At 52.8% G+C, this 25,490-nt stretch overlaps 1 protein-coding gene across 3 annotated transcripts in view; it reads right to left on the bottom strand.

Moving 5' to 3' along the window:
* ADCY5 (adenylate cyclase 5) overlaps positions 1-25,490 on the bottom strand; it is a 164,985-nt gene that overhangs the window by 138,779 nt on the left and 716 nt on the right. For all 3 annotated transcript variants that reach the window (XM_007449690.1, XM_007449691.1, XM_007449692.1), the window contains exon 2: positions 24,786-25,490. This exon is cut by the window's right edge. In XM_007449690.1, the coding sequence (XP_007449752.1) occupies positions 24,786-25,490 (705 nt within the window). The remainder of the gene's footprint in view (positions 1-24,785) is intronic.

Below are 25,490 nucleotides of genomic sequence, written 5' to 3'. Positions count from 1 at the left end.
CTGGCTGCTTGTAGCTCAGACCTGCCAGTGGGCCTAGTGGCCAGGGCTCTTCAGGGAAATGAGCCCACTCTGATTCCTGAGAGGAGCTATCTCCTTGCCCACAAAAGAGTTGGCGGCCATGGCTAGTCCAGGGTCTTACTGTGCTGGAGGACTACTCTGCATCTTCCTCCACCCCTCCGTGGGACAAGACGTCCCCGACTGCCTGTGCTGAGTTCCTCCTCCTCCACAGCCCCCACCTCCACTCTCAGCTTGCACTTCTCCGCGCTCCTTGCTTTATTCCCCTCGGATTCAGAGTTATTTTGTGCTTGTCTTAGACGCCCACCCGCCCCTCCGCCCCGGCAAATGACAAGCTCCCGGCGGGCGAGGCCAGCACCTTCCTCATCGCTGGATCCCCATGCCATGCAGACAGAGACACATAAGACCTGTCTGTTCCCTCAAGTGATACTGCACAGCCCGTTCCCTGGAGGGAGCAGGCAGGGGCGGGCTGCCGAGGTGCGCTTCGGGAGCTGGCATCACCCACCCCGGGGACAGGTCTCGTCCGTGCAGTGCAGCCTGATTGTGCATTCATGAGTCATGGTCACGAGGCCCACGGAAGCTTAATGAGGGACATTCTCAGTACACACACTCACACACACACACACACACACACACACACACACACACACACACACACGGATACACCCCAGACAGGCAGACCATTTCCCAACTAGAGATCAAAGCTAAAGTTCCAGGAGACAGGCGAGGAGAGGGGCAGAGATGTTCAGGCCGACACCCCACTGTGGCTTGTCCTCTCCAGGGATTTATTACCTCCTTTCTCCATTTCCTCCTGTCTGGAGCAGGGGTGAGGTAGGGAGTGCTCCAAGAAGCAGAGGCAAGAGGCATGAAGGCAGGGTGGGAGGCGAGGGGTGGGCTATCTGCACCCCAGGCCCTACGAACGGCTCCAGCTCCATTTACCTGCATGGCCAGAAGCCCCGGTCATCTGCCAGGCCAGAGCCTCAAAGCCAGCCAAAGCCTGACGGCAGGCCCCGGACCCTGGCCTGCTCGTCCCACCTCCATTCTTCTCCCCTGCAGGCGGCAGGCAGCTCAGAGGAGCAGTGGGAAGCAGGGGGCCATACCCCTATCAGACCCTGCCTTCATTTCCTAGGGCTGCCTTAACAAAGGACCACAAACCGGGTGGCTCAAATGACAAAAAATAATTGCCTCACAGTTCTAGGAGCCAGAAGTCCACACTCAAGGAGTCAGCAGGGTTGGTCCCTCTGAGAGCTGTGAGGGAGACTCTCTCAGGTGTCCCTGGCTTGTAGATGGCACTTTCCCTGTGTCTTCAGGCCACCTTCCCTCAATGTATATCTACCTCTAGGTCCAAATTTCCCCTTTTTTCTAAGGACACCAGTCATATTGGATTAGGGCCCTCCCTAACGACCTCATCTAACTTGAGTGCCCTGCAAAGACCCTGTTTCCAAATAAAGTCAAAGGTACTGTGAGTTAGAACTTCAACATCTTTTAGGAAGACAATTCAGTGCACAACAGATCCCAAGGGTGGGAGCTGCTGAAGGTACTGGTATTGTTCCTACTGAAAAAATAGTAACTGAAAAAGCGCTGACCCTCATGGGCGTACCATGTCCCACATATCATTATAAGCATGGATAAGAACACTATGAAGTTACTTTTATTATCTCCACTTCCTGAATAGAAAGCTGAGGCCCAGAGAGGTTAGGGAACTTCCCCAAGGCCACAGAGTTTACGCATGACAAAGCCAGGATTCTAATGCAGGTGGTCCTCAGCCATTGCACTATAATAATCATATCATACGATGTAAGCATTTGTGCCAGTTCTGGGCAACACAGATATCGTCTCACTCTGACACCTTGTCCTAAATCCAGAACCTGGGTGTGGTCCACTCTGGCCATTAGATTGAGCCATGGAGCGTTCTCACAGGGCAACTGCCCCCTGACCCTGGCTCAAGTCACCACCCAAGAGAGCAGACAGGCCTGCAGTAGGGCAATACAAAGGTGGGAGGAGTTCCGAGTGGGTGAGTGAAGAGCAGGGGGCAGGGGACACGTAAGGCAAATGGAGCCCACTGCCTCCCTTTCTGGGACATCCCCACCCGTCCCTAGATTGGCATAGGACCACACTGTGCTCTACTGGAAGGAACTTATTGATTTGTCCAGAAGGCTTTTTCTTTAATAGGGGAAGGCTGTGGGAGAGAGAGTTGAGCATGAAAACCCTGAAATCTGCTGCCTTCAAGCCCCACGGCCATCCCTGGTACACTAACCGCGGCCCTGGCCTGGAACTAGGCCCTCAAGTCTCAGCCTTCTCCATAACTGTGTGTGCTTGTCGATGTTGTTGCTGTTATTATTACTGTTGTACTAATCATATTACTCGGTGTTTCTTCCCTGGCTACTCTGGGGACAGCACAGACATTAGCTCATAATAATGCAGTCTTTACTGGGAGGCAAAAAACCGTGCAGGCACTGGGACTGCCAGCTTCCTCCCTGGCAGAAAGGGGCCCTCGAAGGGTTCTGCCCAGCTCCTAATACGGCCACACTCTCTCCAATTCTCTCAGCAAAGTGGCACCAAAGCTGAGTCTAGATTTAGATGAGTAGTTAAAGCAGCCAGAAGTTAAAGGACACAAGACCGGGCTTCCTTGGTGGCACAGCGGTTAAGAATCCGCCTGCCAATGCGGGGGGACATGGGTTCTAGCCCTGGTCCCGGACGATCCCACATGCCGCAGAGCAGCTAGGCCCGTGCACCACAGCTACTGAGGCTGCACTCTAGAGCCTGCCACAACTGCTGAGCCCACGTGCCTAGAGCCCGTGCTTTGCAACAAGAGAAGCCACCACAATGAGAAGCCCGCACACCACAGTGAAGAGTGGCCCCCACTCACCACAACCAGATAAAAAAGCCTGCGCGCAGCAATGAAGACCCAACGCAGACAAAAATAAATAAATAAAATTAAAAAACAAATAAAAATTTTTAAAAAGTAAAGTACACAAGACCATGGAAAAATCACGGCAGCGCAGTGGCCAGAGGAACTAGACACCTCGTTGACCCACCTCCTCTCTCGGCCTGTCCGTGGGATTTCCACGGGCAGTGGGGAAGGTCAGGGTGTTTTATACAGATTAGTGCACAAGTCTCACAGCAGTACTGTGCCATGGAGAGCGACAGCCCCAAGTGGTCAGATGGGGACACTGAGGGTCAGACAGCTGTGGCCACTCATCCAAGGTAACCTGTACACAGGTAGGCGGCAGAGCTGAGTTTCAAATCCAAGCCTGCCATTAAACCACGCAGCCACTGAGTCATGACCTGCACATCAGGGGCAGTGAGCTCAGCTCACAACCTGGGGGCTGCAAATCCCCTGCCACCGCCCCCACCGGAACGCCCAGCCAGGAGGACCCACCTCTTCCCAGACCCTAGGACACTGGCTTCCAGGCGGGGCCCACCAGCAGCAGGCTTGGTCCCCCTCCTTGTGCTGCTGGGAGCCCTGAGAAGCCACTGCACTCCAGAAGAGACCAAGGGTTGAGTCCAGGAGAGGGACGAGCACACAAATTAATGAGATGGTCCCTTATCAAGTAGGGGAGAAAGACAGACACAGATACATCAGTCTGTCAGGGGTTGGCACAGTCTGGACGCACAGACCAGAGAGGACTTCCCAACCGTCCCTCCCGGGGAGAAGCATCAGCAGTGACCTCGAGGACAAGGAGACGATACCTCCCTGCACCTCAGAGGAGGGGACAGGCCAGTTACCGGGGCTGCCCTGGCCCTCAGCTCAGGAGCAGGTCACACGAGGCAGCGGCTCAAAAGGGCACTTAGTCTTAAGGCCACCAGGGGCACCAGCCCAGCCCTCCCTGACTGCCCACCTGTTCCACACCTGTGCCTGCCTCTCGGACTGCCCTGAGCTTATTAGCACAAGCCTTTAGTGCCCAACTGGCTCTCAGGCTTGCGAAATCCTGCCCCCGACCCCAGCTATAAAACCCATCCCTACCCCACCCCTGGGAACAAGGGGAAGTGGAGGGAAGCTCCTGATTAAGGGGATGGAATTCTTACCTCTGACTTCCTGCAGGGAGATGGGAAGTTTCTCATCTTCCATATCCCCAGCTAAGGCTGTGTGGCTCCCCAGCATTCTACCCTCTTTCCAGGCACCCAGGTGCACCTTTGTGTCCCACAGCCAGAAACTGGGTCCTGAGTGGTGGAAGAGGGCCCTGATCCCATTCTCAGGGAGCTCCCAGTCTGATGGGGGAGATACGGTCCTTGTCCTCAGGAGCTCCCAGTCTCAGTGGAGGAAATGCAGCCCCTGGCCTCACTCCCAGTCTGATGGAAGGGGCAAGCCCCTGCCCTCAAGGAGTTCCCTGACTCCGAGAGGGCTGGCATTGAGTCCCAAGGCAGAAAAGCCCCACAGGACACAGCCCAGCAGCTGGCAGTCCCTCTGCAGTAAGTATCCAGTCCCAGGAGTGCAGTGTCTTCCTGAGGCCAAGAAAGGGGTCTTGAGGATGAGGAAAGTGGATGGCACGTGCCCTAAGACAGGAAGGGTGGGGTTGGCCAGCTGAGTGGGAGAAAAGAGGGAGCCATCCCGGGACTCAGGCCTGGTCGCCACCACTCCAGCCCCCGATCCCCTCACTCACTGCCTTGGACACGGCAAAAGCATCATTTGCGATTCTCACAAGCACACACCAAGGCCCAGGTAAGGCACCAGGCAGCCGAAGGAAGCAGGAAGTTCCCTATCGCTCGTTCTATTCTCCTGTTGGTCCCATGCTGGCCTTTGGGAGTCCCGGGGTCAAGGCTGTCGTGGGGAGGGAACATGGCCAGGGCCCCAGCCTCAGAGCAGACAAGCTGGCCCTGAGGCAAGGAGACTGGACTCAAGTGTGGGGATCATCTCACACCATGCACACAGTGCCCTGCACACAGGTCTGTGTGGGTGGCGAGGCTGGCGCCTGCTCTGCTGCCAACAACCTGCTCTCAGAGGGATCAAATGGTGGTCAGGGCCATGTGCACGCTGCCCCTCAATGGAGGCCGGTTCCTCCTGATGCTCTCTGCTCTCAGACAGTGGCACCTCTTCATCTCACGACCAGAGCCCAGGGTTGTCCCCACCAGGCTGGGAGCTCTCTGAAGGCAGAAGCCAAGTTTCCCTCCTCTGGAAGGTGAGGGTTTGGTGGAGCAGGGCAGAAAAGCAGGCCTCCTGTTGGAAGGAAGCAAGGGCTCTCCTGCCTCCCAGCAAGGAGGCCTTAGATCTCCCAGGTCTCCCTGCTGATTTCTCTGGAAAGATGGTTCAGGCAGGATCCACAATCCCCTCTCACGTGGCTCCTTCCCAGGGTTGAACACCCCTGACAGCGAAAGAAGGGGAACAGAAATGGCTTGGGGGTGGAGGTGTTTCTGGGGAATGATGAGCGTGGGGAGGTCGCTGCCTCCCATCACCCCCACAGCCCTTCCTCCACCCTGACTCAGAGAGACCATCTTTTGGTCATTTCCCCCTTTTGCATCCCATGTTCAGCCTGGTGGGCACAGGCTGGCTTTTCCAATGGGCTCTGGGTTGAAGGGTGCGCGCGCGCGCATGTGTGTGTGTGTGCGTGTGCATGTGCGTGTGCGTGTGTGCGTGCACAGGCCCATCTGTCCTGGGGAGCAATAATAGTTAATAAATAAGTGAATGGCAAAAATAGCCTCAAAGGAGCTGACAGGCAGAAGGCCAAAGTGGCCGGGCATTGGGCCAGCACCCTGAAATGCCAAATGTTAATTTAGCCAAAAAGAAAAAAATGTCCATTTCAAGACCGCCTCCATTAGCCAGGACCAGAGGCTGTTGTGGTTTCTGGCTCTGGCACAGCCCCTCCCCACACATCCTAAGTGCAGCCCAGGCACATGGGGCCCCTCGCTCAGTGTGAGGGTAACAGCCCTGGAGAGAAGGGGCCCAGTCAGGGGCACACAAGATTACCGACGGGCAGAAAGCCGGCAGGCCACGTGCCAGCAGTCCTCCTACGGTCCACCCAGCTGGCCACCCCTGTGTCCAGTCCCAAAGGTCCAACCAGCTGGGGGAATGTTCTGGACATCATCACAATCTCTTGCCCTGGGCATGGGCCCTGCCCCACCTAAACACTCACTTGGGGGCGAGGGATTTGACTCAATGCCCTGGTTGTCGCTCGACCTCGGCCAGATCCCTCAAGGGTCTCATCTGATTTCTCTCAGGCCCTTCTCTAGGCCTCACCGGCTCTGAGCGTTCTCCACCCTGAGGCCTCTGGGGTCCATGGGTGTGCATGTCGTAATGAAGTTACAGAAGGAAGCACATCTGGGAAAAGCAGATGTTTGCCCGCTCTCTTCCCTAGCGGTTCCAACCCTTTCAAAACCGTCCTCAGTTTATTTACTGGCCTCTCGAGAATGGTCTTTGGAGAGGATGCTGGTCACATCCCTGCAGCCTCCCTCAGCTACAGCCACCCCCAAATCCAGGGGGACCTGGCTGAGCCCACCCCCCATTCACACTCACCCAGGGCACTCCTGGCTCCAGCTCCCAGGCTGGTCCCAGTCAGTTCGAGAGGCTGCCTCACTCCGGGACGGTCTGTGCTGGACCTTGGTGGCCAGCAGCCAGCATAAGGATGGGGCAGGGGTGGGGGAAAAACCCATGGCCCAGGACCTAGTTCTTCCTCCAGTCAGCCTTCTTTGCGGATGTAACGCAATTTTCTCCTACCCTGTTTACTGCTGTCTAAACACAAAGGCCTTCAAGAGAAACACTAGGCTCTCCTGTAATGTGTGGGAATTTGAAAGCTTATACGTAGCCAGGACAGACCTCAGGTCATTTACGGAGGGCGTTTTTCTTGGCGGTCCCTGTGCTAAGTGCTTTGCATACATCATCACATAGAATGGTCAACACAACCTTCAGGGGCAGCAATTCTTATTATATCCCATTTTGGGGAGTACACTTGGGCTCAGAAAGGACAAGGAGCCTGCCAAGGAGAAACAGCTGGGACATGGCGGAGCTGGGATGTGAACCGTGTAGGCACAGAGAACACAGCCACGAGCATGAGGAGTCCCTGCCTGGGGAAGCTGCCATTCTAGTGGCGGAGGGGAAGCGGGCAAGCAATGAGCAAGGGCTTAAATGTGCACTTTGTCAAGTGGCCCCCGAGAAGGGGCAGTGCGTGGAGGGTGTCATATTGGGCCTACAGTAGTACCAGGAGCTCTGCTGGGGGTGAGGGTGGCCAGAATGCCAGTGGCCCAGAGAGAGACAAAGTTCTCAGAGACTTGAGATCTCTGGGCAACGGAGCTGGTTGGGGTGGGGGCTCCCGGGTTCCAGAGGGAGGAGGAGCTCAGAGGTTGAATGTCTGGGCGCTTAACACCTAGATAAACGCAGAGCCCCGGGCATTTGAGGAGAGGAGGCTGACATGGGATATTTAAAGCCCAAGAAAAGGTAAGGAGGAGGGCCCTCAGGATCCACCTCAGGTCCCCTGGGAAAAAGATGGTATCTAGTTCCCGGAGGCTGGGGAGCTGGTCTCCTAGTTAAGGAGCACAAGGCTGTGGGTTTGGCACCACTGGTAACCAAGGCAAGGAGAAACTAATAGGGAAATGCCCAGATGCACCCTGTGACCTGCCCCCTCTTGTTGAAGGCCCTGACCCTCAACCCCCCAGCATCCCCGGGACTTCTCCAGCCTCCCCAGACAACGGCAGCAGCCTCTGCTCTCAGCACCAGCTCTCCCTCTTCCAAGAGGCTGCTCCCTCCAGATCCACACACTAGAGCCACCTTTCCAAATACAGATGGGGCCATGAGAACCTTCTGGAGATCCCCACTGCCTCCAAAAAAATGCAACCCCCTTGGCCCAGAAATCTATACTCTTCCCAACCTAGTCCACATACTACAAGCCTCACCTTTGCCACATACCTCTTCCCAGTCCCTCCCTGGTATAGGCTGCATGCTATCTCTGCTGCTAAAACCGCAGGTGTCATGCTGCGCCCAGAGGGTGTGAGTGCCCATCTGTCCACTGCACTTGGGAGGTCAGAGCCCAGACTTGGAGCCAGGCTGCCCGGTTCATTGTGTGAGCTTGGGCCAGTTACCTAACCTGCCAGTCTCAGCGTCCTCATCTGAAAAATGGGGGTGACAACAACAGTGTTCACCTCCTAGGGCTGTTGTGGGGATTAAATGAGTTAACAGAACAAAATACAGCTCTTAGAACAGAGTCAGGCGTATAGGAGGCACAATGCACAGGCTTGCTCTTGAGGGCAGGGTCTGCAGCTCTTTCCTCTTCGTTTCCCAGTGCCTAACACATGGTAGATACTGTTAAATAATTCAGTCCAGCAAACATCTAACACCACTACCTAGGGCAAAGAGAGAACTGACATGACAAAACTAAAGCCAATTTAGGGATCATGACGAATTTTGTTTGGGGACATGCTGAGTTCGAGGAGCTGGAGGGACTCTGACCGGGAGGATCAATGGACAAGGACCATGAGGGCCATGCACTGTCTGGCCGTGTGACTCTCAGTCCCCCCAGGGTTGTATCATTTTCGTCCCCATTCCGCTCCCCATCCAGGCCTCTGGAGTGAAGTCCTTTCTCATGTGGGTCCAGTGCCCCTGTTAATGTACACACTGGAAGGACCTTCAGAGAATGTCTGATCTGTGTTGTCCAGATGAGGAAACCGAGGCAGAGGCAGATGTCTCTCAGTCAAAACTTCTGTGCCTGTAATGTCACAGCCGGTGTCCCTGCCATCATCTGAGAATCCCTTTGTCTGCCTCCTTTCTCTGGCAGTTGACACGTGCTCTCTCCCGGACCACTTCCCAGCTCCCACCCCCCAGATTAGAGTCTCTCCCTCAGTTCTTCCAAAAGCCCCCTCCAGCTCTGCCCCCTGAGACCCACCAGGCACAGGCTCAGCAGAAAGGGACCTCCTACCCTCAGTCTAACCATCTCATTCTGCCTTCCCCAGCGACCTCCTGGGGAAGTCAACACAGAAACCTCTGTCTCTGCGGGTGGCCGGGCACCAACCCCCATCACTTCAGCCTCAATCCTTTCTCCACCTGGGGAGGCACTGTAGGGTGGAACTGTGTCCCTGGGGCACCTACCTCAAATTTTAGGGTGCCTACTGAAGATGTAGATTCCTGGGGTCCACCTTAATCTTACTGGATCAGACTCTCTTGACAAGGGGCCCAGGAATTGATTTTTAAATAAACTTCATGGGGAATTCTTGCACACACTAGTTTGGGAGCTGCTGGTGTACTGGCTGGGAGCACGAGCTCTGGAGCCCGCTGTACCGCTCTCTAAACATACAACCTTACAGGAGCCACTTACCTTCCCTGGGCCTCAATTTTCTCATCTATAAATTATCCTCTTCAAAAAAAAAAACAACACCTACCTAAAGGGAGATTACGAGGATCAAATAAGTTACCAAGTGCTCAGCGCTTCCTGGCACACAGTAAGTGCATGATAAATGGTAGGAATTAGCAACACTGTCCTATCTTTAAGTTGGGTATCTCAGAAAGGCAAAAGATTTCCATCAGACTGAACATTCCCCCAGGGGAAGGACAAAGTCCCCTCTTTCCTCCCCATGCCCAGGGCCCCAGGGCTTCATCAGGACTGCAGCAAAGACTGGTGAATGGAAAAGGAAGAGACGCCGTTCCCAGTGGACAGCCCACCCTACACCAGGCAGGTTATCAGGACACCTCCAAGTCCAGAGGGGTCCCCGGAGAAAAGGAAGGAGGAGGAGTGCCCCGCTCCCCAGGGAGTGCCTGTGCCCAGCCCCTCCCCAGCCCTGGATGGAGGCAGATCCCAAAGCCCTCCTCTCCTCAGAGCAGGAGCCCAGACACCTGGCCCCGCCCACTCCCACCTGCCAGTAAGGTAGGTTCCCCAGGCTTTTCACTCTGGGGGCCTGGAGAGGTCAGAGTTCACGCAAACATGAAGGGAGGCACTTCTGAGACCACCTGATACCCATTCCCTGGAAGGGCGGTGCTGCACGAGGGGGCGGGAACAGGTGGGAGAAGTCAGGGTGGCATATGGCACCTGTGTGTGGCTGGCCCGGTGGCTTCTTGGCTTCCGGGAGATCCAAGGCTCTGAGCCTCTGTGCCCTACTCTACACCTGCGCTCAACTGCAACAGGTCCTCTGAGCTCACCTGCCCACAGCCACTGCCCTACTCCCTCCAGGCCCCGAGTTGTCCCTCTTAGATGAATTACAACTGGGGGTGTGAAGATCCAGCAGAAAATGCCCTGCACATCACTCCAGGGCCAGCCTTGGCCCTTCTCCCCACCTCTCAACTGAGTTTGCAGGGATGCCGCCTCTGTCACCTCTCCCGGTGCCTCCTCCCGCCTTCCAACCCCTCGCAGTACAGAGGCTCCAGCGTCTGCCCTGAGACCCTCTTCCTGCTCTACAGTGGAACCAGAGATGACCCTAGGGGAGGTGGGATGGAACAGTCCATATATTTTTGATCCCTTAAGAGAAACCCGGTCTGCCCTTTAAATACAGGCTTTGGGTGATTTTCCTTTTACTCCCTGCAGACTATACAGAGTAAAATTAAAGAAGAAAAACACTACTGGAGAACACAGGCTGGAACCAGTCTTCCAGACCTGGATATGGCAGGGTAAGGCGTCACCTGGATGCCATCGCCCCCTCCAAGGAGAAGCAAAGAGCAGCGCCAGGGGCCACTCCCTGTCACCCAGGATCAGAGCAGAGGATGACACCACTTAGATCCAGCAGGACTTCCCTACAGATCTGTTTGCCAGTGAAATCACCCCAGAGGCCCCCGAGGGAGAGGATTTAAATCAGCCCCAGAGACATCAGGTGGGAAAGAAGCAGGGGCAGCAAACACCCCACACGGGGAAGATGTCAGATGGTGACTAACTGGCTTTTCTAGGCCATTGTCATCAATGCCGGAGAAATATTCCACTTTAAAAATAAATGTAAAGCAAAATCCAAAATTAACTCTCCCCAGATAACCCTTTTCCAAAAAAGACCACGTCGTAATCCACGTGTGGCCTTTCATAGAGGATTTAAACCAAGGATATCTCTCGGTCCTGGATAGGGATGCTTCCCAGGCCTCAGCCCACACATCTGGTGATTTTCAATCCTTCCAAGTCCTCAGATGGACCCTGATTTCATGTGCACCTCTCAGCCCTCCCAGAGCACAAGGGCTACAGCAGAATCCTCGTACCTTTCTAGCCAAAGGCGCTAGGAAAGAAGTAGCTTCAAAGTGCACAGGAAGGAAAGCCTTTCAGGGTGCAAGCTCCACCTCTTCATCACCTTTCTTCACTCTTTTAGTCTTTGCCACACTTGCTGATGACAATACGTGCAAATGTGGAGTCACTAACTATATAATTCCTTACATATTTCATGAGCTTAAGAGTCGAAGAAAAAGTAACGGCGGTATTAGTGCTGGACTCCCATTGCTATTTACCTGCTGTGAGCAAATTCACTCATTCCTTTAACAAATATTTATTGAGCATCTACTACAGACATTTTCTAGTTTATATTCTAGTTGGAGGGAGACTCACAAAGACTAATGTCCAATTTCTCCTATTCAAAAGGGAAATACCACATAAAAAAGAGAGAAGGGAAGAGCTCACACTGATCACTAGGCATTTGTTTGTAGCTAAGAGGCCGTCAGGAACGTTGAGTGAGATTTGCTGCTCTGCTAAGATGGTTCCACTGAACACATGGTATAGCACTCATTTTCTAAAATATCCTTGCAGTTATTATAGCACTGCACTAATCCATTTATCGAGCCATGTTTGGGACTAATTGCTGGTGATAAGAGGAACATAAATATACTGAGCCACAGCCTTGCCTGACAAGATTTTATACACCAAGCACCAACCAAGTTTTCTTCCCCTATTACATGCCTGTAATAATTTTTAGTGGCCATCACTCTTTACTGAACCAACACAATAAACCCCTTTCGATATAGGCAACTTCCCTTTCAATATAGCCGTAAATCAGACTCGGCGTCATCCTTGTGAGCCCTCTGCTAATGAAGGGTGGCTCAGGGCAGTAGTTCTCATCCCTGGGCACGTCAGAATCAGCAGGAGCATTCCAAAATGCTGGTGCCCAGGCCCACCCCAGATGAGCCTGGATACCGGGGTTATGTAAAAACTCCTAGATATGCCTTCACTTCCCACACGTCTTAAGCTCCGTAGGGTGACTGGAGGTTAACCCACCTCGAAAGCTGAAGTCTCAGCCTTGGGCGTTTGAGGTGAAAAACGGAGCTGACGCATGCAGTGTAATACAGGGCAATCAACCATAAGGAAGTTTATAACGCACGGTGAGAACTGCTGTTTCACGGGATTGCTTCGAAAAGAATGGAGAATAGTGTTTGCAATTTGTGTAGCTATCCAGGCTTATATTTATTGTCCTTACAGTTGAACTTGCCTCCTGGCAAGTCTCTGAGGTCTTTCCCACATCTTGACAGCTGGAAAGAGGGAAGTGGGAGGACTCAGGAGGAGGAAAAAGATACCAGAAGAAAGCTGAGAAGAAGAAAGGGGACCAAGGATGGGAGAGAGAGGCAAATGGGGGCAACAGGGACCCTTCCTGACATCACCCAACAGACCAGTAGGGAACCCAAGGGACGGAGGGCAAAGGTGGAAAGTGGTGTTTTCTAAGACCACACCCCCAGGCCCAGAGCCCCTTGCCAGTGGAGGACAAGCTTGCCTTGGACCAGGGAGGGGGCACCATGAGGGACCCCTGGCTGCCAAGAGTCAGCATTCCCTGTAGAGCCTGAGAATGGGAACTGTCCACCTTCATCCCACAGTGCTGGGCAGTAGGGGTCGGAAAGTCAGTAACATTCAGTAAATATCTGAGTATTCAAACAGACAAGGACCCTGTCCTCAGAACGCTGACTGTCAAGTTGAACGACAGAGAGAGAAACCTACAGAGATAAAATTATAAACCAGTATGAGTGCTACAGAGAAAAAGAAGAGGGTGTTTCAGAGTGACTCAGATGTTAGATGCAGAGTGTCAGATGTTGCAAAGGCAGGGCGCCTCTCCCTCGGCAGGGAGGGGTACAAGCCTACCCTGCTCACCTGGGATTCAGTGATGACCCCTCTCCCTTGGCAGCCTCCTTGGCTGAGATGTCAGAGCCAAGGCACTTCCGAGCTGGTGTCACCCGCTGGGAGCCTGTCAGGATGGCTGGGTCCCTCCCAGATAGCGTGGTGAAATGCTTACAGGAAAAGGGACTTGGCCAGAGGAAGACTGGGGGCTTGGGCATGTTAAGTGAACAAATAAACAGCCTTCCCATCCCCAAAAGAAAATGCGAAAATAAAACCTTGAAAATCCACTTAGCAAAAGAACTGCACTTGGGTAGGAGTTACATTTTCCTTTAGTTTTCTTGAAAAGAGTGACAAGGACAGAAGTGGATTTGAAGCAGGGTGTTTGGGGTACTTTTTAGGATGTTGATGGTTGCGGGGAGCTGGGCTCTAAAGACATCCTAGAGGGACTTCCCTGGCGGTCCAGTGGTTAAGGCTCTACGCTTCCACTGCAGGGTGTGTGGGTTGGATCCCTGGTCGGGGAACTAGACTCCTGGGTGCATCACGGCATGGCCAAATAAATAAATAAACGAAATAAAGATCTCCTAGAGTAAGCACTAAACTGCACCATCTACTAGATGCAACTCTACAGAAAGACCCCAGGTCTGACCTCCGAGAAGTGATCTTGATGTGTGTCCCCAGCCACCTCCTTCCCACCCCTGTTCCACGTACACCACCAGGAGCCTGGACACGAGGCAGCTTCACACCCAGACCTAAGTTATCCCAGCGTTGAGTCTGACCCAGCTCCTGGGTCTCGGTCCCTCCTCACGCATCCAGAAGACCACTCGGGGGCTCTTCACAGGTAAACATCTGATCCCAGGTGCCCCCTGAACACTTCAGCGCTGCCCCCGCTCACAGCATGACTGCAGGCTCAGGAAATGACAAATCATTTAACGCCTATCTGAGCCAGACACCACGTGGGAAGGAAGGCATCACAAATAAGAAACCACACATTCCACAACCACCCAAGACGACTGCTTGATAGCAGCTGTGCCTTCTAATTTAGGCACCATGGGATGGACTCAGGGCTGGGTCCAAATGTGAAAAGAGCTCTGGATTTGGAGTCAGAGATCTGGATTTGTATAGCAGCTCCTAAGCTAACTGGCTGTGTGACCTGAGTGAGGTCACTCAACCTCTCTGAACCCCTACTTCCTCCTCTCCAACACAATACCAGCAGCACAGGTCTGTAACTATGAGTACTCTTGTGTGCATTACCTTATCGGCACCCAACAACAGATCCTGTCAGTCAAGGAACTGACTGAGCGAGAGTAAGGCCACTCAGCCAGGACCGTATAACCAGGGACTTCTCCTGGGCCCCTGGGCCCAAAAGCCAATGTCTGCATCTTCTTAACTCATCACCTCCTCAGAGCCATCATGAGAAGCAAGTAAGATCACACGTGGTAAAGTCCTGTGTCCTCTATAAAATGTTCATCAGGTGTCCAAGTATTTGAGTCTTTGGCTGATATTTGAGCCACTGTCTAGGTGACAGAAAGTCATACATTTTTAAGAAGCAGAAATTAAATATATATATTTATATATAAACAAAAAATATGTATATAGTTTTTAAATTTTCACACCATTCCACTAGTCCAGAAACCACTCTACTGGTGACAAAATACGTTATCAGATAGGAGTGAGGGGCCAGGCAGGACTAGGGTTCTGAGTCTGCCACAGAGTTCTGCACTGGATACATTTTGCCCTAGCAAAGCGGCCACTCCCCTCCCTAGTGTTCAAGTCAAACCCAGATTAGAATTCCAGCTTCTCCACTCTCAATTTGGATTGTCCCTGGAAAAAGATCCTGAGACAAGGATTTGAAAGAAGTGGTGTACCTGGGAGGTGACCCCAGAAAGCATTAGACAGGGAATGGAGAAATGAGACAAAGAAGGGAAGAAAGAAAAAAAAAGAAAGGGAGGAAGGAAGAGAGGGAGGGAGGGAAAAAGGGAGGGAGGGAGGCAGGAAGGAAGGGGAAGAAAAGAAAAGAAGAAAAGAAAAAGAAAAAGAAATGTTTTCACGCCTATACCACTGTGGGCAACCAGAGCTGAATCCTTCTGCAGGACTAGAAGCCAAAAGAGAAGGCTTGTCTCAATGTGATACTCCCCCCACACCAGGGTCAAGGGAGCTGGGGTATTTATCCACCAGCTCCCAACAGTCATTGGTTGAGGACTGCTCTAGGGATGGGCACTCCCTCCCCAGCACTTCTGACCTGTCCCACAAACAGGCAGAGAGGCTCAGGGCCAGAGAAAGCCCTCAGGTGCTGACAGCTGGCAGTCTGGCTGACAAGAGCAGAAAGGTACATGCCCAGGGAATATGGGCGGGCGCTGAACCATCTGCTATGCTCACTCACTGAGTGACCTTGGGGAAGTTACTTACCTTCTCTTACCCCGTTTTCTGCAGCCCTGAAATAGGGATAAAAATATCTTTCTCAAAGGGTTGATATTAAGATTAAATGAGGTCACATATGTAAATGGATTAGCCCAGTGCCAGGCTTACAACGAAAACTCAATATATACTCATTGTTCATAATCAATATTCTTTAAGGCCTTCCCCCTTTTGGGGGGTGGGAGTGCAAAGGATACAAAGAGAAGGACGCTCTGAAATGGCCCATCACGACTTCCCCATGGGCAGCCATGCCCCCCATGCATGGCGCCCAGCCCCACCAAAAGTCATATACAGAGCCCAACAGGCTCCGATGTCTAATGACAGCAGAAAACCCCTAAAGGAAACTGAAAGTAGATAAAGGAGGCATCTCGCTGGTCCCTTCCAGCCCCATCATCTTACTTTATAAACGATTTCAGATGCAGATGGGGAATGAGACTTTAAAACAGGTAGCCAGCCAATGCAAGCTGAGTAATCGCCTTCTTGAGGGAGGAAAGCCCCCAAACAAACAAATGCCCCCATCTAGATGACTTTGCCTAGGCCTACCCCAGAGGCAGGGGGCTGGACCCTGAGAAATTTCAAAGATTCTCCCAGCCCCTGAAGTAGTGTGTCCCAAAAGGAGTTCCAACAAACACTAATGCCTCTGTTATGTTCCTTCAAAAACTGGTTCTGGGGTCAAATATGTTTGATAAAGGCTTCATGCAATAGCCTCCTCTTGGCAAATTCTACTGCATAGTAACATATTAAAAGCTTTAAAGTTCTACAAAAAAGAATTCTGTTTAACCCAGTATTTCTTAAATTTATTTGACACAGGACTGGATGTGTGTATGTGAAACATCTATTAACATCCCTCCAAAGGACAGTCACTGGGAGCACCTGGGCTAAAGGCAATGCTGGGCGCTGGGACCCAGGCTGAGTCAGTTTGGACCCTCATGGTCTAGCACAGTGCCTGTTACACTGTAGGCATCTAATAAACGGTTGTTGTCTGAATGAATGGGGAAAAGGCTGAAAGAATGACTTAATAATGGTTTTCAAATCTGTGAAGGGATATAGTACCGGCAGTGCCAGGCAACAGCTTTCTGTTTCCAAGAAGGCACACGTCTTAAATTGCAGCAGGAGGGATTTTGGAAGCCCCGCTCAGAGTGTAGGATAACAATCCACCAAAATAGGCTTCCAAGCCGAGCTGTATCGCTTCCTTCTGTGGAGGTGTTGGTCTAGCACTTCGGTACAGCTGAGAGTCTGCATGCAGCTGCCCACCCACCCCACCACCCGTTTATTCATTCATTCAAACTCTCACCGAGCACCTACTACGTGTCACGCACCAAGGTCCCTCAGGACCCCTTCCAAGAGCCAAGTGGGACTGTGGTGATCTGTGTGATAACCCCTAGGGAGCCCCCAACGGGAAGGGAGAGGAGACCACCCAAGTGTGAGGACAGGATGCCTCAAGCCCAGAAGCAACAGCTCATAACGCTCTCAGAGCAAGAAGTGTGTGTGGGAGTCAGGGCGGGGGGGCGGGGGGGGTGTCCAGGCTGACACATGAGGCTGGGGTAGAGAATAAAGCTATTACTGTCTCCCCGGTGTTTGTTTGTTTACCCCCCCTTTTCTGTGACTATATCCCATTGTTCCCAGAGAGCATCCCTGCCCCCACTTCCAAGCTTTTCCCCTCCCCATACTCACAGCTCCAATGTCCTCTTCCCTTCCTTACAGCCTACTCCTCCTCCTTCAAACCATCTCCTAATTCCCGACCTCTTGCCTACCCCTTGATCTCCCCACTTGCCACGTTCTGTACCATCCATTGTGGACCTGGGGTATCCTCAGTGTTTTTCATATTCACTTACCAAATGAATGAATAAACCAGGAGTCAAACTAAGGCCCATCTTTCTGCTGACCCCTACCACCACCAGTGTTGAGCCACAGACTGCTTTGCCTCAAACAAGAGTGGGGGGATGGGAACAGCTGGGAGGCAGGATGAGAAGAGAATATGCGTGCAGGTCTGGGCCATCCTTCCCACCCTATGGCACCATTACCAATCGCCTTCCAGCTCTGCATCCTACATCAGTCCACTTGCCAGCCTCACCTGGACATCTCCTAATGGGCCTGCAGGTCTGCAGTGACTTTCTGACTTTTAAACAGAGGCTGAGCTGGGCATGACGATAGGACACCCCAACAGATTGCAGCAGGCATTCAGGCTGTGGTAAGACGTGAAACCACAGAATCCAAGGGTTGGGTGTGACATGAGCGGCTATCTTAGCCAATGATCCCAAACCTAAGAGTTGATCAACAATAACAGCTGGAGAGCTTGGAAAACTAAATCCACGCTGTTGAAAAAATAGACCCCTTCCTGGGACCCACCCCAGACCTTTGGAAGCAGAGCCTTCCACTTCCTCAGTAACAAGCTTGGCAGTCAGCCGTCCAGTCTCCCCTTGAACACCTCCACTGACACAGCTGGCTACCTCAGGAGGCATCTGGTTTGATGGCTGCAACCCCAAAGCCTAGAAAGGTATCTTCTACCTGGAGCTGAAATCTGTCTACTGTTTCCACCCATTTGCCCCAACTCTGCCCTTGGGAGTAACCGAAAATAAATTTAGGCCCTCTTCTAACACGTGACAACAGGATCCCAGCAATAAATAACACTTTGCCCATGTCTCTGCCTTCTTACCTTTGTACAGTCTGCTGTCTTCCCAGCTAAACATCTCCCACCCTTTCAAGTGTTCTCTCAGAAGTCAAGGTTTCCAGTCCCCTTACCAATCTGGTACCCTCCTCTGAATTCTAGAATCAAGCATAGTATTTCAGATCTGGCCTCAATCTTCCTATGAACTGGGTTTGCCCATAAGCCTAACCAAGACCCCACTGGTCTTTTCTAACAGCCAGACCAAAATGCAGGTCCACATGAGCTCACGGTCCATTAACTAGAAACTCCCAGATTTAGTTCACAATGGTATAAAGAGAGATCTCCCCTGCCCCACGTTTGGACATTGCCTGGAGAAAATGGGGGGATGGGGCGTGGGCAGAAGTAGGGCTTTCCAATCATCTTCATGGAGTTTTGTGTTTGGGAGAGAAAACCAACACTAGGACTTGCCTAGTTCTGCAGTGGTTAAGAATCCACCTGCCAATGCAGGGGACACGGGTTCGAGCCCTGGTCCGGGAAGATCCCACATGCTGCGGAGCAACTAAGCCCAAGAACCACAACTACTGAGCCTGCGCTCTAGAGCCCGCGAGGCACAACTACTGAAGCCCGCATGCCTAGTGCCCGTGCTCCGCAACAACAGAAGCCACCGCAATGAGAAGCCCGCGCACCGCAACGAAGAGTAGCCCCCACTCGCCGCAACTAGAGGAAGCCCGCGCACAGCAACGAAGACCCAACGAAGCCAAAAATAAATAAATAAATTTATTTTTTTAAAAACCCAGGGGCTTCCCTGGTGGCGCAGTGGTTGAGGGTCTGCCTGCCTAGATGCCTATTTTATTTTTATAAGGACAAAAGAACAAACTGCACCAAAATAATAATGGAAATAAGATGATGAACATTTCTCTATTTTTTTAATATAAGGAAAACTGAAAACAAAGCAAACAAATAAAAAGAGTGTGCCTGAGAAGAAGATTCTAAGTCTCTACCAGGAGAAAGAGAGAGAGAAAGAGGAGGAAAAGAACCACAGAGCCAAGAGGAGCACTTCTGGGAGAAAATGATAGTATAAACAATTAGAGAATTATTATGGTAAGAAAAAGCACTTTCTTTAAACAGACTGAAAAGCTTAAAAAAAAAAAAAACCCAAAAAACCAACACTGATCCTGCCCTCCACTAGCCAGCTCCCCCCACCTCATAGGCAGGGATGAAAGAAGGGTACGATGCGCTAAAGTGTGACTTATGTAACTGCACCCAAAGGATTTATGGGCACCAGCACGTTGGAGCTCCTGGGGCCAACTGTTTCCATTCCCAACACAGGCAATGCTCCTGGGAAGTAAACGACCACAAAGTGGACCCACCACAAGATAAATAAAGTTAACGGAGGTGCCAAGCGGACAGCCGTGGACAGAAAGTCACCCAGCAAGAGACTGGTACAGTCACAGAGAGGCTCCCACCTCGGTCCCCTCCCCCAACACTCACCCCACCCCTGGCTGGAACCGAGGAGGGTGCTCCATCCACACCTCTCGGGAGAACACGAGGCCAGGCCCAGCAAGGGCCACAGCCCTGCTTCTGCTGCCAGCTGCACCGTCTGACAGAGTGACCCGTGGCCAGGGCCTGTCTGCACAGGAGAGCTTCTGTCCAGGCCTTTTACACTGATATTTAAAACTCTTCTGTGAGGCTGGGCAGGTTTCCGAGCTGGGGTTTAATACATCGTCTGTGTCCTCTTTATAGACACACATGAGCACACTGTTCCATGTTGCACAGCACACAGACCTCATGCTCTTGCTCCAGATCAAAACTTAGATTGAATTATTAACAGTCAACATTGCTGCAAGTACAGCAGCTTATCGTTCTGCTCCTCGGCTGGGTCTCTGCCATTCCTGAAGTCCTCCCCCCACCACAGGCCTCGAGGCACCCCTGAGATCCACAAGATGACCCTCCATCTAGAAGCTCTGCTCGACCCCCACCCCAGAGGCTTCTGCTCCCCTCCAAGCACCCCCTTCCCGCTGCACAGAGAGGGAAGCAACATAATAATTGAAAACAATTAGCAAATATAATCGGCAAATACAATTAGCGTTGAGGCAAGACAAGCAGACCCTCCCCGGCTACAAACTCAGAGCCTGCCTCCCACCCCAGCCTGCAGCTGCTGCTGGGGTTCACTATGGCCAGATTTCTCTCTTCCAGAAATGGGTGTGATGGGGCAAGTAACTGGCGGCAGACGATTCCCGGAGTTGTGAAAGTGTGTGTCCTCTTCCATACCACCACCCCGTCCTCCCACCCCTCCGTGGGCAGGGAGGCAGTGGCTGGAACAGTGCACACAGTAACCCACTGCACAGGCCTCTGGACCAAGTTCCAGAGCGAGGGGCCAGCTCTCCACGGGGCTCACCGGATGGCTGAGTGGGTGGGCAGCTTGCGTTTTTGAAAGGGAAGGGTGGGACTCCGTGGAGCCATGGGACTCCATGGAGTGGGCTGACCACTCGAGTCTAGCCCCCAGCCTCATTATGATAAGGGGGGGCGTGTGCATCCAGGGTATTTCCCTGAGGAGACAGAGGTCAAGGTCGGAAAGTCAATCAAGGCCCAGAATCAGAAATGCAAACAGCCATAGGAAGCCAGACACCAACCGAGAATAAACAGGACAGAGCTGTGATGATCTCCTTTCAAAGTCAACACAAAGGCTTCCCTGGGCCCCCCACCACCACCCAGGCCAGCCCACACGACAGACAGATAGATACACACACACACACACACACACACACACACACGTAAGTCCATATGCACATGCATGCACGTACACACTGGGGCCAGCCCACGTGACAGACACACTCCCACACATGGACCCAGGCACCCACCCCACAGCAGCCACAGCAGTCACTTCTTGGTCTGCTTCCCCACCCCCATCCAGCCCCAGACTCCTCAGTTTAGACACTCACACGTGCTCATGGTCACAGAACATCACCCACACAGCACCTGTGCCTTTCTGATCTCTGGAACAACTGGTGACAGTTGTGTGTTCAAACAGGCACAAAGGCAGAAATGCAGGAAATCACTGAGTTTCTCCCAAAGGGTTAGGGGGAAGAGAGGAAGGAGCTGATGATAGCTGGGTAGGGATGGGTCAGCCCACACCACAAAGGCAGCCTCTGACAGCACTCCCAAGCTCACGGGGACCCACACAGGGTCAGAATCTTCTTTTCAGAAACCATGTCAGGTGGGTTTAATGTGGCTGCAGAATAATACCCCACATCTGAACAGGACTCTCTACTTTTCAAAGAGCTCCTGCATCCATTATCACCTCCTAGAGTAACACTGGACAAGCAGAGACGTTCATCTCCTTGGCCAAATGATTGCCCACCCCCATGGGGCCCAAAGATGTTTTCTCCAAAATAACCTCTAATAGTTAAGCATGTGCAATAGTTGTGTGAGTGTACTTGTTTGTGTGTGAGTGCATGCAGAGGCTTTATGTAGCAGAGTGGGATACAGTCAAACAAAAATGAGGTTACCATGGCAACAGGCTCCAGCATCATTGCAGCCTATTAACACAAGTGAGGAATGTGTTTGGCAGATGCTTGAGTGTTATTTATGGTATGGGTGTAGCAGAGGGACTTCTAACAGGCAAAGAAGGAGAAAAAAACAACCCGTGATGCCCCTACTGTACCCCACCAAGGAGACGACAGTGAGGCGAGCACAGAAGGCGAGGCTGAGAGGCTGCAAATGGGAAGTAAGAGATGGGGAAGCAGAAAAGCAGGCAGGCAGAGGAGAGGTAGGCAGAGAACAACAGGGGACTGAAGGGGGAGGCAAGAGAAAGGAAGGGACAGAAAAAGAGCAGGGGGAGGGGGATGAATACCAGGGGAAGAGCTAGATCAGGAGACATAGCAAAAGGAAGAAACAACATCCCCCAAAAGGGCTGCCCCACCTTGCCTCTCCGCTCTCTCAAGAGGCACCAGGTGAGATACTAGATGTTTCTCCTCCTAATTGGAGCAAAGGGAAGAGCCCCAAAGAGGAGAGGGGCCAGGGAAAAAAAATATCCAGATCAGATACTGACGCTGAAGATCTAGGCTGTAGGAGCAAGGGGGCCAGCCTCTCAGGAGAAGTGGAAAATGCCAACACAGTTTCCTGAGGGCCCGCTCTGTGTCCAAGGCGCCGTGGAGGGAAATTCCCAAAGCCCCCACATTAGAGACCGCATACTGCTGCCCCACTTCCCTGGATGTGTATCTTCACCAAAGAAAAGAACGAGGCATCTAACGCAAGCCATCTTCTAACACCTGCTGCTCTGGGGCAACCTGAGGCAGAGGATAATGCTCGACTGTCCCACTAATATTTCCCACCATCCAATAGGGTTTGCCCAAGAAATACAAAGTTTATATCAGACATAATCAGAAAGGCAAGTCAAATACAAACCGAAAAAGATACAGTTTTCTCTGAAGTCAAATAGAAAGAATGCTTGCATTCTGTTATCGTGGACCGTTCCTAACAAGCTCTGCTACGCTCCGCAGAGTAGGTCCTGAGACGTTAAGTGCAAACCCACCCAAAAGCCTACATACAAGGGAAGGTCTGAAGACCACAATGGGTAAAAGCAGCATGGGGTGGGAGGTGGTGGAGGTGGGGAGAGAAGGGAAGAGGGGCAGGCCTGAGGAACTAGATGGGGAAGTCAGTCAGCCAACTCTTGTTGCTGCAATGACATCTTCATGCTAAGATGGAGACGGAGCTCCCTAGTCCAGCACTCCTGTCCTGGGATCTGACTCCAGTCTCCTAAAATCACACATCTAGGATTTCCTAGGGCTGTAACCAGACCCTGAGTCCCAAGTCTGATTCAGTAAATACTCTGAATGATCCTGGAAATCTCTGCTGCTCCATGTGGATGCCACGCCTTTCTTTCTGTAGAAAAGCTATATCCACCCAAGCAACCTGCCTCCCATTCAAGCCAGGAACAACCCCCAAAGGTATAATACTCATGTGAGAGCTTGCGTCCCCAGCTCAAAACATTTGGATCCTTTATAAGCACTAACAATAGTAGTTAGCTTTCTTTTAACCGGCTCTCAATAGGTTGTTCTCCTAAGTTCCAAGCTGATCTCTAAAGATTTTATTTCCTTCTGACCCCAGATCAGAAAAACTTTAAGGTAGCATCAACAAGCCCCGCTACTTCACATACTGGAACACCATCAAATTGTTAAGCAGTTATTAAATCCCTACTAAGTACCCTACACTGTGCTAGGCAAAGGAGAGAGGGTAGAGAAGGAAAAACACATACACCTCAGGGTTCCCGCATCCAAGGAGCTTACAGTGGATGGCGAATAAAACCAATGGGCACTGGGGAATAAGTAAGTGCCCCACTCTGTGGCTCTGACTCCATTGTTAGCCATGCAAAAGAGGGAGAGACCAGTATGGCTGGAATGCAAGGAGGAGCTCCTTGCAGAAGGTGAGGATTGGCACAGAGGGGCTGGAACTGGAAGGGGCATGCATAAGCCTCTCTCATTTACTAGGCAAGGAACCCGGGGCCCAGAGAGGTTGTAGGCTCCCTCCCTCCCAGTCACAGAGCACCTTGGAGGTGCAGCGAGAGCCCAGCGCCATGAAGCCTACAGTATTCCCTGTGGGAGAGTGTGATACCCAGGAAGCCAGGGGGCACGGGAGAACCCCTCAAGAAAGACGCAGTACTCAACAAGATTGAAGTCTGAGAAAAGGCACTAGAAGTGGGGAGGAGGAAGGCAACGACAATGGAATAGAGTTAAGAAGTTCTGTTAGAGGATGCAGTTGCCTGGAGGGAGGTGGGGGGATGCACTAGGTTCCACAGTCAGGAGACTAGCCTGCAGCAAAGGCCCACTTGACTCTCACAGCCAAGTAGGTTGCACCGCAACCGAGTAGGCTCAGCAGGGGCCAATAGATGAGGCCTATGGAGCCACAGACAAGGGGACCGCTAAGGGGAGAAGGTGTGCATGTCAGAGGAGCTGGTCTCACCCAAGGTCGCCATGGCAAGCACACCTCTCTCCCACAAGTCTTCTGGGGAGTCACCAGGTAACCAGTGAGAGAAGTTTTATTTCCTCCTAAGCCTACCGTTCAAGGCTCGCCTAACCCGTCCCAGGAGGGTTAAAAGCCCCCACCATAAGCAACAACCAGGAGCACCCACATGAAGGGGCCACGACTTCCAACACTAGTTTTCTGCTCAGGCCAGGAGGGGGACCGTCACCACACACAAAGGCTCCCTCCCACCTTTGCTGAAGGCAGCTTTTTGGCTTGGGGCACTTTTCACAAATGAAACAAACTTGTCAGTCCTCCCTCAAGTTCAGAAATATCTCCAGCTCCCGAACCCCCAGTCCTAGACAACTGGCACGGTTATATCATTTCCCCTCCCAAAGACTGGGCAAGGGGCGCCCAGGGTCTCCCCTCCCCAACCCTCCATCCAGGACATTCGGTTAACAAACCATCAGTGGTCCTCAGGAGCGGGGAGGCTGCTACAGGGGCCAGCCACTTTTGTCAGGCGCCTTTTATATGCAGAGACAGAAGCACAGGAAGAGAAGGGGACCACTCCATAGCATTTTCTCCTCCAACTCTCCTTCCTCGTTAGCATCCCTACAATAATGGCTACGGTTTGGTGTGTCTTCCACCAGCGGGAACATCACATACAAGAGCACTTTTTGCAGAGGAAGATGATGGGGCTCAGAGGGGGTTCGGGGGCTAGAAGACACCACACAGCTGACACAGCCATGTCTCTCTGGCTCTTTTCACCACTTGAAAGGGTGAAAGTAGGTTGCCTTTCTTTGGAGTCAGGCCTAGGCCTGCACACCCCACTATCCAGTCCCTATGCCCAAGTGGGCCCCTACCTGCTTGAGCAGGAACTGGTCCTGGGCGTTGGTGCGCAGGGCGATGGCCAGGTGGAGGGCAGACAGGAGCACCCCGCTGAGTACCGCGGCCCGCATGCGCACGGGCAGCAGCGTGTAGATGGTATAGATGAAGAACACAGTCCACCAGATGCCCTCGGAGGCGCTGCGCGGCTGAGGCAGCAGCAGGCCCACCACCTGGACAGCCAGCACCACGGCGATGAGCGCGTAGCAGGCCAGGCCCATGTGGTCCTGGTGGAAGGCGGCGCGGTTGCAGAGCACGGCCATGACGAGGATCACACCCACTGCAGCCGCCAGCACGGCCAGGTAGGGCAGCTGCAGCGGGGGCCGTGCCGCGTGGAAGGCCAACATGACGAGGCACACGAGCACCAGCACAGCCATGAGCATAGTGAGGCTGCTCTGGTTCAGACGGAAGAAGTAGCGCTGGTACAGCCGCTCCAGCTTGTCCGACGGGAACTTCTTCGAGCGGAATATCTGCAGCAGCGCCAGGCAGCAGGCGCCCAGCGACAGCACCGCGCCAGGGCCCGCGCCTGAGCCTGCCAAGCTGCCGCCATCTCCGGAACCCTCGTCTTCCTCGACGGCGCCGGCCTCCAGCTCGTCGGCCGCGCGGCCCTTGCCCCGCCGCTCCTCCAGACCCAGCTCCACAGAACGGGGGCGCACCTCCGTCCCGCCAGCTGCGGCGGGCGC

This window comes from Lipotes vexillifer, unplaced genomic scaffold, assembly GCF_000442215.2.
Source record: "Lipotes vexillifer unplaced genomic scaffold, Lipotes_vexillifer_v1.1 scaffold1378, whole genome shotgun sequence".
NCBI lineage: Eukaryota > Metazoa > Chordata > Mammalia > Artiodactyla > Lipotidae > Lipotes > Lipotes vexillifer.
Note: the sequence above shows the minus strand (reverse complement) of the source record. Positions and strands in the feature narration are given on the sequence as shown.